This window comes from Octodon degus, unplaced genomic scaffold (genome assembly GCF_000260255.1).
Source record: "Octodon degus isolate 3935 unplaced genomic scaffold, OctDeg1.0 scaffold00053, whole genome shotgun sequence".
In the NCBI taxonomy this organism is placed as follows: Eukaryota; Metazoa; Chordata; class Mammalia; order Rodentia; family Octodontidae; genus Octodon; species Octodon degus.
The window spans coordinates 6598638-6614129 of NW_004524629.1; the positions used below are offsets into that span (position 1 = coordinate 6598638).

The window sequence follows — 15492 nt, forward strand, 5'->3', positions numbered from 1 at the left end:
AAGAAGAGGTATCAGACACTTTTCTCTTCACACACATGCACCAGGCAAAGATAAAATAAGGACATAGTATGAACAAGGCTATCTGGAAGTCCAGAACTAACAGCCCTTCCCAAAACTCACCCACTGCAGCACCCTGATCCTAAACCTTCTAGCCTCTATGATATAAAAAAATAAATTTCAGTTGGTTAAGATATTTAGTCTGTGGTCTTCTGTTATGGCTGCATAAGCAGGGTGAAATATCTACAAAGGAACAAAAATAAGAATTATAGAAGACTTCTTGGCAGAAACTATATAGCAGTGTAGCAAACATATACACATTTGTCATCAGCTTTGCCATCACTGATACAGAGTAATAATCTTCACGTTTTAAAGGAAAAAAGTCAGCTCAAAATTCTATATACAGCAAAAATACCCTTCAAAGAAGGAGGAGGAATAAAAAAGGAAGGAGATGTAAGACTTCAACAAGTTTTACTCTGCTGTAAATTCGTTCAGCCAAACAAACTGAGGGAATTCAGTTCTAGAAGACATGTCTTAAAAGAAATGCTAAAGTAGATGAGGTGGCACATACCCGAAATCTAGCACTCTAGGAGGCTGAGGCATGAGGATTACAACCTTAACTTGGAAAGGGGGAGGAAGGAAGGTAGGGGCTGGTAGTATAAAGGGCCCAGGTTCATTCTCCACTAATGAAAAAAAAAAAAGGCTAAAGCAAATTATTGTACTTCTGGGAAGAAGACAGAGTATTAAGCAGCAACAGATCTGCCTCTCCAAGATTCAGAATCCAGACTGTGGAAAATGACAACTTGGGGAAGAAAAGAAGGAGAGAAGCAGATCCTTCTCGGGCTCCAGGAATGCAAGGATGGCCCACCATACACAAATCAACAAATGTAACACACCATGTAAATAGAGGCAAGGACAAAAATCATCGTTTGCCTGGCAAGTGCAAGGTCCTGAGTTCAATCCCCAGTAATACCAAAAAAACAACAACAAAAAATCACGTGATCACCTCAATAAATGGAGAAAGGGTATTTGACAAAATCCAACATCCATTCATAATAAAAACCCTGAAGAAAATAGGAATAAAAGATCTTTATCTCAATTTGATAAAAGCTACCTATGACAAACCAACTGCCAACATCATACTAAATGAAGAGATTCTGAAAGCTTTCCCTCTAAAATTAAGAACAAGAAAAGGATATCTACTATCATTACTTCTATTTAATATAGCTCTTGAAGCATTGACTAGAGCACTAAGGTGAGTGAAAGAAATACAAGGGATCTAGAGAAGGAATAACATGATCCTCTACATTGAAGACCCCAAAATTCTGCCAAAATACTCCTAGAACTAATATCTAAATTTAGCAGTGTAGCAGGATACAAAGTCAACACTCAAAAACCAGTAATGTTCCTTTATACCAATAAGAGATTCACTGAGAGGGAAATTGGGGAAACAAAATCCTTTATAATAGCATGAAGAAAAAAGAAATACTTAGGAGTTAACCAAGGAAATGAAAGACTTCTACAGTGAAAACTATAGTACTCTGAAAAAGGAATTGAAGAAGATATAAGAAGATATCAGAAAACAGAAAACAGGTATTTCCTGTTCCTGGATAGGTAGAATCAATAACATGAAAATGGCTAGACTTCCAAAACTGTTATATGGATTTAACATAATTTTAATCAAAATACTAATAAAATGCCATATGGATCTGGAGAAAGCAATCCTGAAATTTATATAGCTGACAGATGAATGTAAATGCATATCTCCTACCAGACTAAAATCAAGCACGAAATCAAATCACTAAAATCAATCACTCCCACTAGACTAAAATGCAAATGAATCAAAGATCTAAGCATTTGAACAGAAACAATCTGCTAGAAGGCAAAATAGTTAAAAATCTTGAAGACCAGTTAGGAAAAGACTTTCTGAACAAGCCTCTAATTGCACAAGATATATTACTGAGAGTCAATAAACGGGTCACCTCAAATTAAAAAGCTTCTGCACACCAAAGGAAATCACTAGCAGAGCGAAGAGACAACCTACAGAATGGGGAAAAATTTTTCTGCCAGCTCCTTGCCAGACAAAAGATTAATATCTAGAATATATAAAGAACTAAAAAAAAATTAGATTCCCCCCCTATCTACAGATCGAATGAAAACATGGGCATCAGAAATGAATACAAATGTCTCAGATGAAGAAATACAGCAAATAAATATGTGAAAAGATATTCAACATACTGGTCATTTGAGAAATGCAAATTAACGTTTTTTGTAGTAAGATTCCATCTTACTGTGGGGAGAAAGAAACCCTTTGCCACTATTGGTGGGACTATAAACTAATACAACCACTATGGAAATCAGTATGGAGAGTCCTCAAAAAGTTGAAAGTAAAATTCCATTGAGCCAGCTACTCTCCTTCTAGGTATCAAAGAGTTAAAGACATCATCCTACAACTGGTGTTTATAATCAGATAAAAAAATGTGGTATTTATACAGAGTAGGGTACTGTCTGCTACAAAAAGGGTAACCTAAGTCATCTGTAGGAAAATGGGTGCACCTTGGGGCCACCATGTTAAGCGCAGTGACTCTGACACACAAGCTGAAATACCACACGGTTTTGCTTATATGAAAAATTATCTTTTTATATTACATATATGTATAATACATACATTATAAAATAAAAGATAATTAAAAAAGAAAAACAAAAGGTATAATCTAATATGAACAGTGTATCGAAATATATACTTTGCACGCGTATAATTGCCTTATATGTTTTATATGTTTCTTGGCCTAATAATCTGGTTTTCAATCTGTGTCCTACATGTAATAATTAATTTTATAATTTATTATAAATAAATGAATTGCATTGATGCTGTAAAAATAAAAAAGAGGGTGAAAGGAGAGGGGGAAAAAAGAGAAATGAAATGTGTTCTAAGGGCTGGGGACACAGCTCAGTAGCACAGCACTGGCCTGGCAAGTGTGAAGTGCTGAGTCTGATTTCCGGTACCAAAATAAAACAAAAAGAAAGAAATGTGCTTTAAGAAAATAAAGTTCTTCAGGCTAGAAAAATATGACATAGATTATGAGTATAGATCTACACAAAGCCATGGATAGTATTAGAAAGGGAAGAAATTAAGAGTAAAATAGGATCATCTTATTTTTAATTCCAGTAAAAGATAACTTTTAAACAGTAACTTGGGTACTTAGAGCAAATATAAAAGCAAAATATGACATACATGACAAAATAGTGTACAGGATAGGAGGGAGAAGATGGACATATAAGGTTCTTTCAGTATACAAAGTTTTTATATTATTTGAAGGTAGAGGAGATTATTATTTTTTGAGGTAAGTGGGAGTTGAACTCATGACCTTATATCTTTCAGGCAGGGACTGTGCCACTGAGGTACATCCCTGGCTCTAAAAGGAGATTATTTTAAAAATACAAATATTAGGAAACCACTAAAAATGCTTTAGTTTTTTTTTTTTTTTCTTTTAACATGGCTCTGAAGTCTATTTTTAAAATGTTTTAACCGTTCTTTCTTCATGTATTTAGTACAGGGTCTACAGGGTCTCACTACACAGACTGGACTCACAGTGATCCTCCTGTTTTCAGCCTCCCAAGTGGTGGGATTACAGGTGCGCACCGCCATGCCCAGTCTCACCCTCTCATTACACTTTGGAGGAGGGGCCAGCATGGCACACTGGGAATTGAACCCTGGCCCCTGCATCTGCCTAAGCAGGTGCTTTAATCTGCTGAGCTATCTGGCTGGCCCTATTTTTTAAATGTTTTTTAAAAAAGAGTAAGTCTTCATAGAGGGAAAAAACAGGGTTATAAAGATGCTAATTAAAACCAGAGAAGGTGAAAGCGAGAAATGGAGGATAAGTATAACAAATAGAAAATGGCCTCCCATATTCACAGGTGGGGCTTTTAGAAGAAGACTGGACTACAAAGGATTAGAGCCAACTGCCATCAGAGGCTGGGCCTAGGTGGAAAAAGGTAGGTCACATGTCTCCCTTCCTGGTTCCTGTCCTGACTCTGTTTCCTCCCATGAGGTGAGCAGCCTTTCTTCTGCCATGTTCTTGTACCACTGAAGTGTGAACCAAAAGAAACTTCTTCTCTAACTTCTGAGGGGTGAGTATTGTGTTTCAGCAATGAAAAAGCAAGACAGGGTCAGGGAGATGGCTCAGTAGAGTAGGCGCCTCCCTGGCAAGCACAAGGGCCTGAGTTCAATCCCCAGTTCCGCAAAAAAAAAAAGAAAAAGAAAAAGGAAGATAACTGATGTTTATAAAGCAGATCAAAAACAGCCCAATAATAATACATACTCTTCTTAAGTCTACATGCAGTATTCACCAAGACAGACCATATCATGGGCCAAAAAGCAAAACTTTTAAATTTCATACAATGTATACTCTTAAACCAATAAAGTATAATTCAATAAAGTTAACTGGAAAATCCCCAAACATTGAAATTTAAAGAATATATTTCTAAATAACCAGTGGCTCAATGAAGAAGTCTCAAGGACAATTAAACATGTTAGCTAAATAAAGATGAAATGTATGTAATACAAATAAAAGAATACTCAGAGAGAAATTAATAGCATAATTCACATACTAGAAAAAGGAGAAACATCTGAAATAAAAAACAGGTTTCCACTTTAGGAAACTAGAGAAAGAACAAACTCTTGAGTAAGCAGAAAGAAGACAATGACAAAAATTAGAGCAGAAATAAGTAAAACTGAAAACAAGAAAACAACAACAAACCTCAGTGAAACAAAAAGTTGTTTTAAAGAAGTAAAATTGATAAACATACCCATGTAAACCAAAGAAGAAGATAAAAAACACAGTTACCATCTCAGAACTCAATGAGGGGACATCTTATTGATCTCACAGGCATTAAAAGGTTCATAATTTAATATTATCGAATCTATTCCAAGAAACACAAGCATTCAGGTAGAATGCCCCAGTTACTTAAGGTATATCCTGCCTAGGCTCATTCAAGAAGAGAAGACTCAAATAGACTTATATGTCTTAAAGAAATAAAATATATCTTTAAGAAATCTCCCCAAAAAACCTTCAGGCCTAGAAAGTTTCACCAGTAAATTCTACCAAACATTTGATGGAAATAATGCCAACTTTGTGTATTAGAAATTCATATATTTCTTGGAACAGAAAATAGAAAAGGGAAAATTTCCTAATTTAAGAGACTAACATTATCCTAATACAAATGACAAATACAGTATACAAAAAGAAACTACAAATAGATATCTTTTAAGAGCATATATACAATACTCATAACAAAATATTTGCAAATCAAATCCAGCAATATATAAAGACAGTACAATATGACCAGGTAGAGTTCAATGGAGGAAGGCAAGACTGATCCTACATTAAAAAATAAAAAAGAAAGAAAGAAAGAAAGAAAATCAAAGGGCTCAGCAGATTAAAGCACCTGCAAGCAGGCACAGGGACAGAGGTTTGATCCCTAGGCCTGCCGTGCTGGCCCTGTCCCCAGGGTGTGCTGAGACAGCAATTAAGACTGGGTGTGGTCGCGCACGCCTATAATTCCAGCTCTTGGGAGGTTGTAAACAGGCAGATCACTATGAGTCCAATCTAGTAGTGAGATCCTGAACAACCTGCAGACCCTGCCCTAAAAAATACAACAATAACAAAAGAAAAGGAAATCAAAAGAAAGCTGGGTGTGGCTACACATGCCTGCAACCCCCTGCTTAGGAGGTTGGAGCAGGGGACTGCCTTCAATTCCAGGCCTGCATGGGCTATATAGTGAGTTCAAGGCCAGTCTCAAATATATAGTGAGACCCTGTCTCAGCCTCTTTAATGCTGGGATTTCAGGTGTGTGCCACTATGCCTGGCTCACTCTTGCTATTCTACTCATGGTACAACTCGTCTTAGTCAGAAAAACTGGAAAAGAAAAAGAGAGAAAGTATTGAAATTAGAAAAGATGAAGTGACATTTCTGTTTGAGCTGACATGAATTTTACAAATAGGAAATTCTAAACAGTCCTCCAAAAATCAGCTAAAATAAACAAAATCTGAAAAGCTGCAGAATACAAAATTGATATATAAAAGTCAATTAAGTTTCTATACACCAAAAGCATACCATGCAAAAAAGAAATTAAAATAAAATCTCATTTACAATAGGATCAGAAAGAAGATAAGATTTAGAGATAAATTTGACCAAAGAGATAAAAGTTCTGATCACTGAAAACTGTGAAGCATTGATGGTAGGAACTGAAGAGGACACAAATGAAAGGAAGGACATGCCCTGTTTATGGGCTGAAGCATCAACATGTTCATACCACACAATGCTATTCTCAGATTTAATGCAATCCCCATCAAAATTCCCATGGCATTTTCCACAGAAAGAAAATAATACTAAAATGTACATAAACTAAAAAGACCCTAAGTAACTAACACAGTCTTAAATAAGAAGAACAAAGCTGGACGCATCGTATTTCCTCATTTCAATTTTGTGATTAGAAACCTTTAGTAATCAAAACAGTATGGTGCCAGCATAAAAGATGAATAGACCAGTGGAATGAAATACAAGCCAGTGAAATAAACTCAATCATATCAGGCAATTAATCAAGAAAGAGGCTGGGTATGGAGGCAAATGCCTCTAATCCTAGCACTCAAGAGGCCCAGGCAGGAAGATCATGAGTCAAAGGCTCACCTTGGCTATAAAGCAAGTTCAAGACTAGTCTAGGCTATACAGGGAGACCCTGTCTCAAAATCAGACTGGACCAGACCAGGCTGGACCAAACCAGAGCAGACCAGATCAGACAAAACCATACCAGACCAAAATATCAAGTTTATACAATGGGGAAAAGATCTTTTCAATAAATGGTGCTGGGAAAACTGGATATTAACATGCAAAAATATTAAAGTTTTATTCTTCTCTTATACTGTTCATTAAAATAAAATCAACTGAAAATGGATTAAAGACTAACTGTAAGACTTCAGATGCTAAAATTCTAGAAGAAACAGGATGAAAGCTCCACAACTCCATAACATTGTTTTTGGCAATGATGTTTTGGATAGAGCACCAAACTCCCAGGCAACAAAAACAAAAATAAGTGAAAATAGCATAGAGATTCAACAAAATATTAGAAACAGAACTACTGTGTAATCCAGCAATCGGATGTCTTGGTATATATTCAAAGGAAATAAAATCACTATCTTGAAAAGTATCTGCACTCCATATTGATTGCAGCATTATTCACAACATCCAAGATATGGAAGCAACCAAAGTGTCTGTTGGTGGATGAATCAGGAAATGGTTAAGAAAACCTGGTACACACACACACACACACACACACACACACACACACACACAGAGAGAGAGAGAGAGAGAGAGAGAGAGAGAGAGAGAGAGAGAGAGAAGGAAATCCTTTCACTTGCAAAAACATGAATAAATCTATGATCTCTCTCATATATGGAATGTAAAAGTCAAACTCATAGAAAAAGAATAGAAAGGTGGTTACCAAGGGCTGAGGGTGGGAGAAAGGGGGAGACATTAGTCTTTACTTTCAGTTATAAGATGCATAAGTCCTGGTGACCAAATGAACAGTGGGAGGGTGACTATGTCATGTATTATAATAGTAATATATTATGGATTATATAGTAATGTGTTATATAACTAGGTGTGGTACTACATGGCTGTAATCCTGTCACTTAGGAGGTTGAGGCAGGAAGATTGCTGGGAGAGTTTGCCAGACATTTTAGTGCTGGCAAAGGGATAGACATAAAGATAAACAGAATGAAGCAGACAGCCCAGAAATAGTATTCTAGATAAGATAGATAGATAGATAGATAGATAGATAGATAGATAGATAGATAGATAGACAGACAGACAGACAGACAGACAGACAGACAGACAGACAGATAGATATCTCTCCTTTTAAGATGTGGAACTTAATTTTCCCTTCTTCCTACCTTGAAAATACATTGGACTTACTGAACAGTTCCCAAAGGACAGAGTATGCAAAGGGAAAACAACTGTACAGTGGAAAAATGTGTCAAGCTGTCAAGGTTAACATCACCAGAGATCAGTCATTGTGATGTCACACGTCCCCTGCTAAGATATGATTTGGATGGCAGTTCACCTTGCTGTCGTGCTTTCATAAAAGCCACACCATCTTAGAATAACTATGAGAAAAAGAGACAAACAGAAATCAAGGGACATTCTAAAGAGTACTTGACCAGTAATCCTCAAAATTGTCAAAATTTTTGGGGAAAAAAAAGCCGTCACAAATAAGGAAAGAATAAGAAACTGTCACAGATAGGAAAACACTGAGGAGATACGATAGCTACATGGACTATAGCTTATGAATTAGATCTTTTTTTTTTGTATTTTACTGAAGGGATCAAACCCCTGGCCCCTGTGCCTGCTGCATGCAGCCGCTTTAATCTGCTGAGCTATTTGCTATCCCTGGATTGGATCTTGAAAATTAATGGGAAAACTGGTAAAATCCAAATAATGACTCCAGAAAACTACAGTGAATTAATGTTGATTTTTTAAGTTTTAAACATTTGGGTTAATAGTAGATGGTAAGATTAGGAGAGGCAAATATAGTGAAGGGTATATGGAAATTCTCTATATTATGGCCTTTACAATTTTTCTGTAAATCTAAATTTTTACAAAATAAATTTTACTTTTTAAAAAAGTGACATTCTACTTATAAATTAAAATGCCTTGACAAAATCTGAATATGAATCTGAATGACTCATGACTCGTAAATTTTAAAAGCTTAAAAACTATATAATCACATAGATGTAATTAACAACTTATTCAACAAAAGATGCATGGATCAGAAGTTGAGATGCTAAGGTATTCAGAGTAGTTAAATCTTTTTTTTTTTTTGGCAGAACTGGGGATTGAACTTAGGCCCTTGTGCTTGCCAGGGAAGCACTTATTCCACTGAACCATCTCCCCGGCAAGAGTAGTTAAATCTTAATGCTGAGCTCTGAGATTGCTTTCTTCTTTGTATTTCTCAAATTTTGCATAAGAACAGATATGAGAAGGAAAATATATGTTTAAAAAATCTCATTGCTTTACAGCAGTATGACCTGAAATTGTTCTGTGACACGTTACTGGGTGCTCCATAGTCGGATATGTTCACACTGGGCACACTGTCTCTTTTTTGTACACTCATAATATCTGCTAGGATGTTAAAGGGTCTGAGAAGTCAACTAACAAACTTGAAACTTTATCTTAACCTGCATTTTCAAATTTTTTTTTAATTACAGAACTTATACTTCCTCAAAACAGCTCTCGGGAACCACAAGGATTACCTAAACATATGTTAGAAAACTGCTACTAAAGAACTCTCACCAGTTTGTTTTTGTTTTCTTGAGATAGGGCCTATGTAGTTCAGGCTAGCCTAGAACTCACCATGTAATGAGGATGTCTTCTAATTCACAGCAATCCTCTTGCCTTAGCCTCCCAAATGCCCTGATTATAAGTGTGTACCACCACACTGGCTTCCCCCACCACAGGTTTTAAGGGAAGAAACAAGCCTTTTTAGAGATTTGTTAATTTATCTTGGAAAAGCAAGAAAAGGTCTCTGATTTCTCCAAAATCTTCGTGGATCTGTCTTCCAGGACTTCTTGATCTCTTATGTTCAGCGCTGCACATGATAGCAAATACTCCATGGTCTCTGCTAGGTATGTATTTTAAGGCCTCATCTTCCCAGCTAGAATGGGGGAAAAACTAAAAGAGTTTTGTCTCTTGTTTTTTCTGTGCATTCTTGTCCATTGTTTGCTCATTCACTGTTAGACGCATGCTGCTGAGTGCCTGCTGGACTCCGGGCATACTGCTAGCCAGCGCCACAGTGAGCAGCACCAGACTGCTCCCTCTCCTTTCATGGAGATGAAGAGATGAGCGAAAACAGCTGCAAAGCAGACACATCAGCCCAGCACTAGCAGGGCACTGAAGGGAAGCTGACAGAGGAGAGCGACTGAGCCTAACTTTAGGGAGGGGCTGTGGGCAGAGCAGAAAAGGCTAGGCCAAAGAAACCATGTTTGAGCTGAGATCTGAAGAATGCTGATTTTCACTAAATATGATGGAGGAAGGAGGTGGAGATGAGAGAAGATTATTCCAGACACAAGTGCTAGGACAGTGCAGACAATGGTATCCGATCACATAAAATAGGCTTCACAGGCAGGTGACTGACCAAAACATCACTAACCATTTTCTTCAGTCTCCTTTCCTCCCGTTTTTTCTCAAGCTGAGCCTCCTTTGCTTCTTCCTCTCTCTTCTGCTGCTCTTCTTCTTGAGCCTTTAACAGGGCCTAGTTGAGATGAGAATGGAGAAAAATCAGAGACCTCAATCTTCATGCTATAAGATCTTGTGCACTAAGGCAAGTTGAGACTCTACCAGAGTGCTTGTCCTGTGCTTGCAATAAGTCTGCACTTTGTGAAGTACAAAAGCTAACTAACATGTTTTCAGGTGCCTAACTTAAGTTTCTCCAGCTGGGTGTGGTGGTGCATATCTGTAGTGCCAGCACATGGGAACCAAAGGCAGGAGGACTGCCATGAGCTCAAGGCCAGCCTGGGCTCTGTAGTCAGTTCAGGACTACAGAGCAAGACCCCATCTCAAACACAAAACGGTTTCTCCAAAAACCTGAACACAAATATCTGAACACATTACTTTTTCATCATAAAATGATCATATTTCAGTTTTTCCTTGTACCTATGAAATACTAAGCCAGTGTAGAGAAAATTGCTTTCCTTTAATTTCACCAACTCTTCACCTCACACTGCTAGCACTGTTAATTTTTTTCTGGTAGGTGCAAAATTTCCTTCTGAAAGTTTACGGTCAAAATTTAAGTTAACTGTCTTCTCTTGTAAACCCATTAAATCACATATTTATCTATACAATCTGCTAACTTGATTACGTGTGAATCTTCCGATTTTTCAGGCTGTATTAACTTCTCTATTATTTCCTCCCTTCTCTACTAATAATGTTGATTCCTCCTGTCCCTGATTTTTCTGAAACTGTCATACAATTTCAGGGTACAGGCCATAGCCCATATATTTCCAAAGTTGGTCTAACTCAACAGGCTCAAACAAGCAAGATTTCAGTTTTTAAAAAGAAAAATCTAGACAAATCTTTTTCTTGCCTCAGTTTGCATTCTGAATTTATTACCAATTTCTCCTCTTCTTGTTGTTTCTTCTTTTCTGCCAAGATCCGCCTACGTTCAGCTCGGTGAATTGCTCTCTCTTCCATGGCTAAAAAATAGTAACAGAGTTTCAATGTAAGATATACGCAGAAATGTCTTTATCTCACTGCAGAATGTAGGGTTATTGTCAGAGGACTTTCTTGTAAATTAAGTTTTCAAAAAGAAGATAAAGGTTAAAGACCTACAATCTCATCTGTAGCAATGGTGAATAATTTGTAGATTGCTTTTGTTTGTATTTTTTATTAGAACTCTTTACTAGTTTAAATAAGATAATATAGCTGGATGACATCCTTATTATATAAAACTCAGAAATAAAAATTTTAATTATACCATCCACGAATACAGAAAACTTTGACTACATCTAACAAATACTTTGGAAATCGAATCATTCCTTACATTCCCTTTTACATGAGCCTGCTAATTTGTCTTAAGTGACTGTCATATGTCTGTCTATCCAACTACAACAAACAAACTAAAGTTTGGGGTCACGATGAATACATTTTAATCTAGTTTTAAGACCTAGATATCCAGATGGGCAGGAAATGGAATTGTACCAGGCATTTGAAGAACTGGCATCAGAATGAATTTGAGTGTCAGACTCCTGTTCTTGACAGTCTATTAAATATCGATCCAAAAGAAACAAATGTGCAAGATGGTCTGATAATATGACTCTGTAATCAGGCAGGGCTTTCACAAGAAGGGGGGGCATGGGCAGGAGGAGGACTGAGTTCTGCTCACCTAAGCCAACCAACAGTTACTTTCAGTTCCTTGGGCCGTGGTACAGAGAATTTAAGTCCAAGTTTTAAGAATTAATGAACAAAAACTTATCAAGCTATTTCTCACAGATACTAAGTGTCTGTTTTACTACATAGAACAGTGGTGGTACCACAGATGGCAGAGCGAGACTGTCCTTAAGCAGCAGAAATAGACTAGAGGATTAAAGCGAGAGCCCTAAAAGCAGAGTCTCTGGTAATATGCCTTTTCTTCATCTTTTCCAGATCGAATCATTAAAGACTACTTGAAAAGTAGACTGGGATTCAAAAATAACTAACTCCTTCCCCAAACAATAATTTTTAAAAATGTATTGCAGGGAACTGGCTATTTCCGGATCAGCTGCAGTGGTGGGCAATGGCAGCGCAAGCTTCTGTCCTGAGAGACAATCGGTGCAAACTGCCAATTTCTTCCTTAATAGGAACTGGCTAGAGGCACAGTGTCCTTCAGATGACGCACCTTCTTGTTAGGGCAGCAATCTTTCCACAGGATATCAAATTTACAAGCCACAGTGTAATTGCCAAAGTGCTGACCACCTTACAAGCAGGTACAATGACTAAGTAGATGATAAAAGCAATTAGCAGCTTCACTATGTGCTTTTTGAGGAACGCTGTTTTCCTCAGAGCATTGCTTAGGCTTAAAGTAAGAGTTTCGATGTGTATCAAAACGTTATTGAACTAAGATAGCTGGCTTATATATTTCATTATTAAAGTCTCATAAAGTCACAGCAACATAAAATGACATAATGAATTGGCCTGCTATAAACTGATCATTTTTTTAGCATTAACAAAGTACAATAAGATCAGTGTGTAGTATTAGTACCTATTTGCAGTTTTCTTATTTGTGTAATTTTCCCAATTCAAATACCACATTACAGTAAAAGGAAACAACTTTTTGCAATTTGTGAGTGTGTGTGTTTGTTAGCTAGGAAGGCCAGAAAGGTTGGCAAAAGAGGCAGGGAAAAAAGGAGGTGTGCATTCTGTGCTGCTCACTCTACCCAAGTCTCAACACCCAGGAGTGGCAAGGACTCAGTCCCAGTCATACTCCACTCTCGGAGAGAAGACAAACACCACCAAGGTGCCCTGCCTTTCAGTATGGGATGTGGTGCCATCAGCAGCTTTGGCTTCATTCTGGGTCCAGAAAGAGAATTTTGGGAGTTGCTTCTACTGTCTCTGGTCCTAAGAGAAGTAACAGATGAACTAGGAGAGAAAAAAGGGAAAAAATGAGACCAATAATCACTTTCTTTCAAAGCTTTTTTATTAATTTTCAATTAATCCTTCCTTCTGAGATGACTATGTATTATTATACTCAGCCTACAGACTAGTGTAATGAGGTTTGGAAAGGCTGAACAATTGGCTTTGAGTCTATAATAAGAGTTGGGGATTCTGACTCCTAGTGCTTTAAACCAATAGGTAGCCTAAGTTCTTATTCTATGCTTTATCACAGGGAGTGTGTCTCAGGTACATCTAAAACCATTTAAAATGATTTTTTTACAAATCTGGACTTTTTAATTCCAGGATCAAAGATGTTTAGTTTGATCAGAAACAGCCAATATTAAAGCCAGATAATTAGCTAGATAACTGGGGACTGCTCCAGGAGCACTTCATGTCATCAGCCCCAGCTTCTTAGCATTACACATGATCAGAAACCCCAAAGCCTATATGAATCAAGTACCTTTCTCTCCTACTGTATAGCTACAAAGCTCTTCAGACATAGGGAACCATGACCTAAGTGCTAACTGTATAATTAAATCCTTAGAGCGGCCACTTGCTATAAGTACTATTTATAACTGTCACGTACAAGTCACAATATATGAGACTTCATTGCTTTAAAAGTGCACAATAAAAGAAAAGCAAAGATCATGGAGTTTAAAAGCAGGGCACAGAGGTTCAGAAGCCTCTCTATCTTAAAGTGAAAACCTTGGTAACAACCAGGCATAGTGGTGTGTGCCTATAATCCCAGTACAGAAGGATCCTGGGGCAGGCAGATCACAAGTTTGAGCCCCACCTAGGCAATTCAGTAAGACTCTTTCTCAAAAAAAATTTTTTAAAGGTCTGGCAATGTTTCAATCCCTAGTACGACAGAAATAAACAAAGACCTCTACGTCAACTCCAAAGAACATTCTGATGTGACAGACATACTTCAGAAGCATCTGGGAGGTGCCTTTTAGTTCCTCTGCCCCACTGGGACTTGTCCAAAGGCGCTTCCGCGCTTCTCTGAGTGCTGCAGCACGCTCAGCTGCCCACCGAGCCTCTGTGAGCCGCTGGTGTTCCTTCAGCTCAAGAATGGTTTTCTGTTGTTCCTGAAGTTTCTTCTTCTGCTTCTCAATCAGCTGTTGTTGAAAAACATGGCGGTGGTGCAAATGCCCCATGTAAACAGGTTCTGCTTTCTGGCTAGCAGTTCCCAGCTGCTTGTCGCTGCCAGACCGTTGAATGAGCTCAGCATTTAGGGCCTGCTGCTGCCCACTGTCAGGTGTGTTCTGAGGGACATTCTGAAGAGGACCCTGCAAATTACCGTTTGCGGTTCTTCTCAGGGGAGCTCTGAACATACAACCACCACTCTTCAAGGGCTTTTGTTCCCCCAAAGAGGGCATGACAGTCTCCTGAAAGAGAAGGGACATGCTACAGCACAATGATGTAAAGGACTAGGCCATTGAGATCATCAGCACTCATCTCTCAGCACTGCTTTGTTCAATGACATCACTACAGTGAACCCCAACTATCATTGCTCTACGCTTTGGTTCTGGTTGTCCCAGAGGCCACCAGTCTTGCTCTGTGAGCTGCTCATCAAATGTGCACTGCTGCTCACCACGAGAAGTGGGTGCCTACAGCTGTGGGAACCACTGTCATGGGCCAAGACATTTGTAACAGGAAAAATTCTCTCTCTTTCATCTGGATAGATTATTTTTGGGTTAGGCAGATTATTCCAGATATGTATTATGAAGATTTTAATATGTTAAAAATTGACTCAGAATTTTGGAGAAACCTGAAAATTTTGTAGCAAAGGATACATTCTTTCTCAGTGTTTGGAAACTAAAGAACATATTTACAAGTCAATAGTATTTCTGCTCTTTCAATTCCCTTCTTTCTCTAGTACAATAAATTAATTCTTTACCGTAGTACAGTGTCAAGGCCCAGTTTAATGCCTGATCTCATGCTATTGCTAAAATATTTGTGAGAAGTATTTGGAAGCTCAGAATTACTAGGCAAGTATTTATATTATTAAAATAATATTATTACACATTTTATGTTACCATATGACTTACAGTTTTCAGAGCTTGACTATGTGAGCTGTATTTAATAGACTGAGCTATCATCCTTGATTACAAATTCTAAACAGAGGGGAAAGAAACAAGCATAATTCATTTTAGCAAAACTTATCTTGGCCAAAATAACATCAAGTTAAAATGCCTTGGGGGGCCTGCCCCTTAGCTCAGTTCTTTAAGTGGCTGCTTCAACAAAGCAGTCAGGCTCAGGTTGCTGTGGTTCGATCCCCACAACTGCCAGAGTTCACATTTTCATTAAT

General features: G+C 37.8%; 1 protein-coding gene across 5 annotated transcripts in view; it reads right to left on the bottom strand.

Annotated features, from left to right (window-relative positions):
* The window catches only part of Ccdc191 (coiled-coil domain containing 191), a 109132-nt gene that overhangs the window by 26271 nt on the left and 67369 nt on the right, over positions 1-15492 (bottom strand). For all 5 annotated transcript variants that reach the window (XM_023717607.1, XM_023717609.1, XM_023717608.1 and 2 more), the window contains 4 exons: positions 14109-14569; positions 13054-13166; positions 11163-11245; positions 10204-10305 (listed from right to left, as the gene is read on the bottom strand). In XM_023717607.1, the coding sequence (XP_023573375.1) occupies positions 10204-10305; positions 11163-11245; positions 13054-13166; positions 14109-14569 (759 nt within the window). The remainder of the gene's footprint in view (positions 1-10203; positions 10306-11162; positions 11246-13053; positions 13167-14108; positions 14570-15492) is intronic.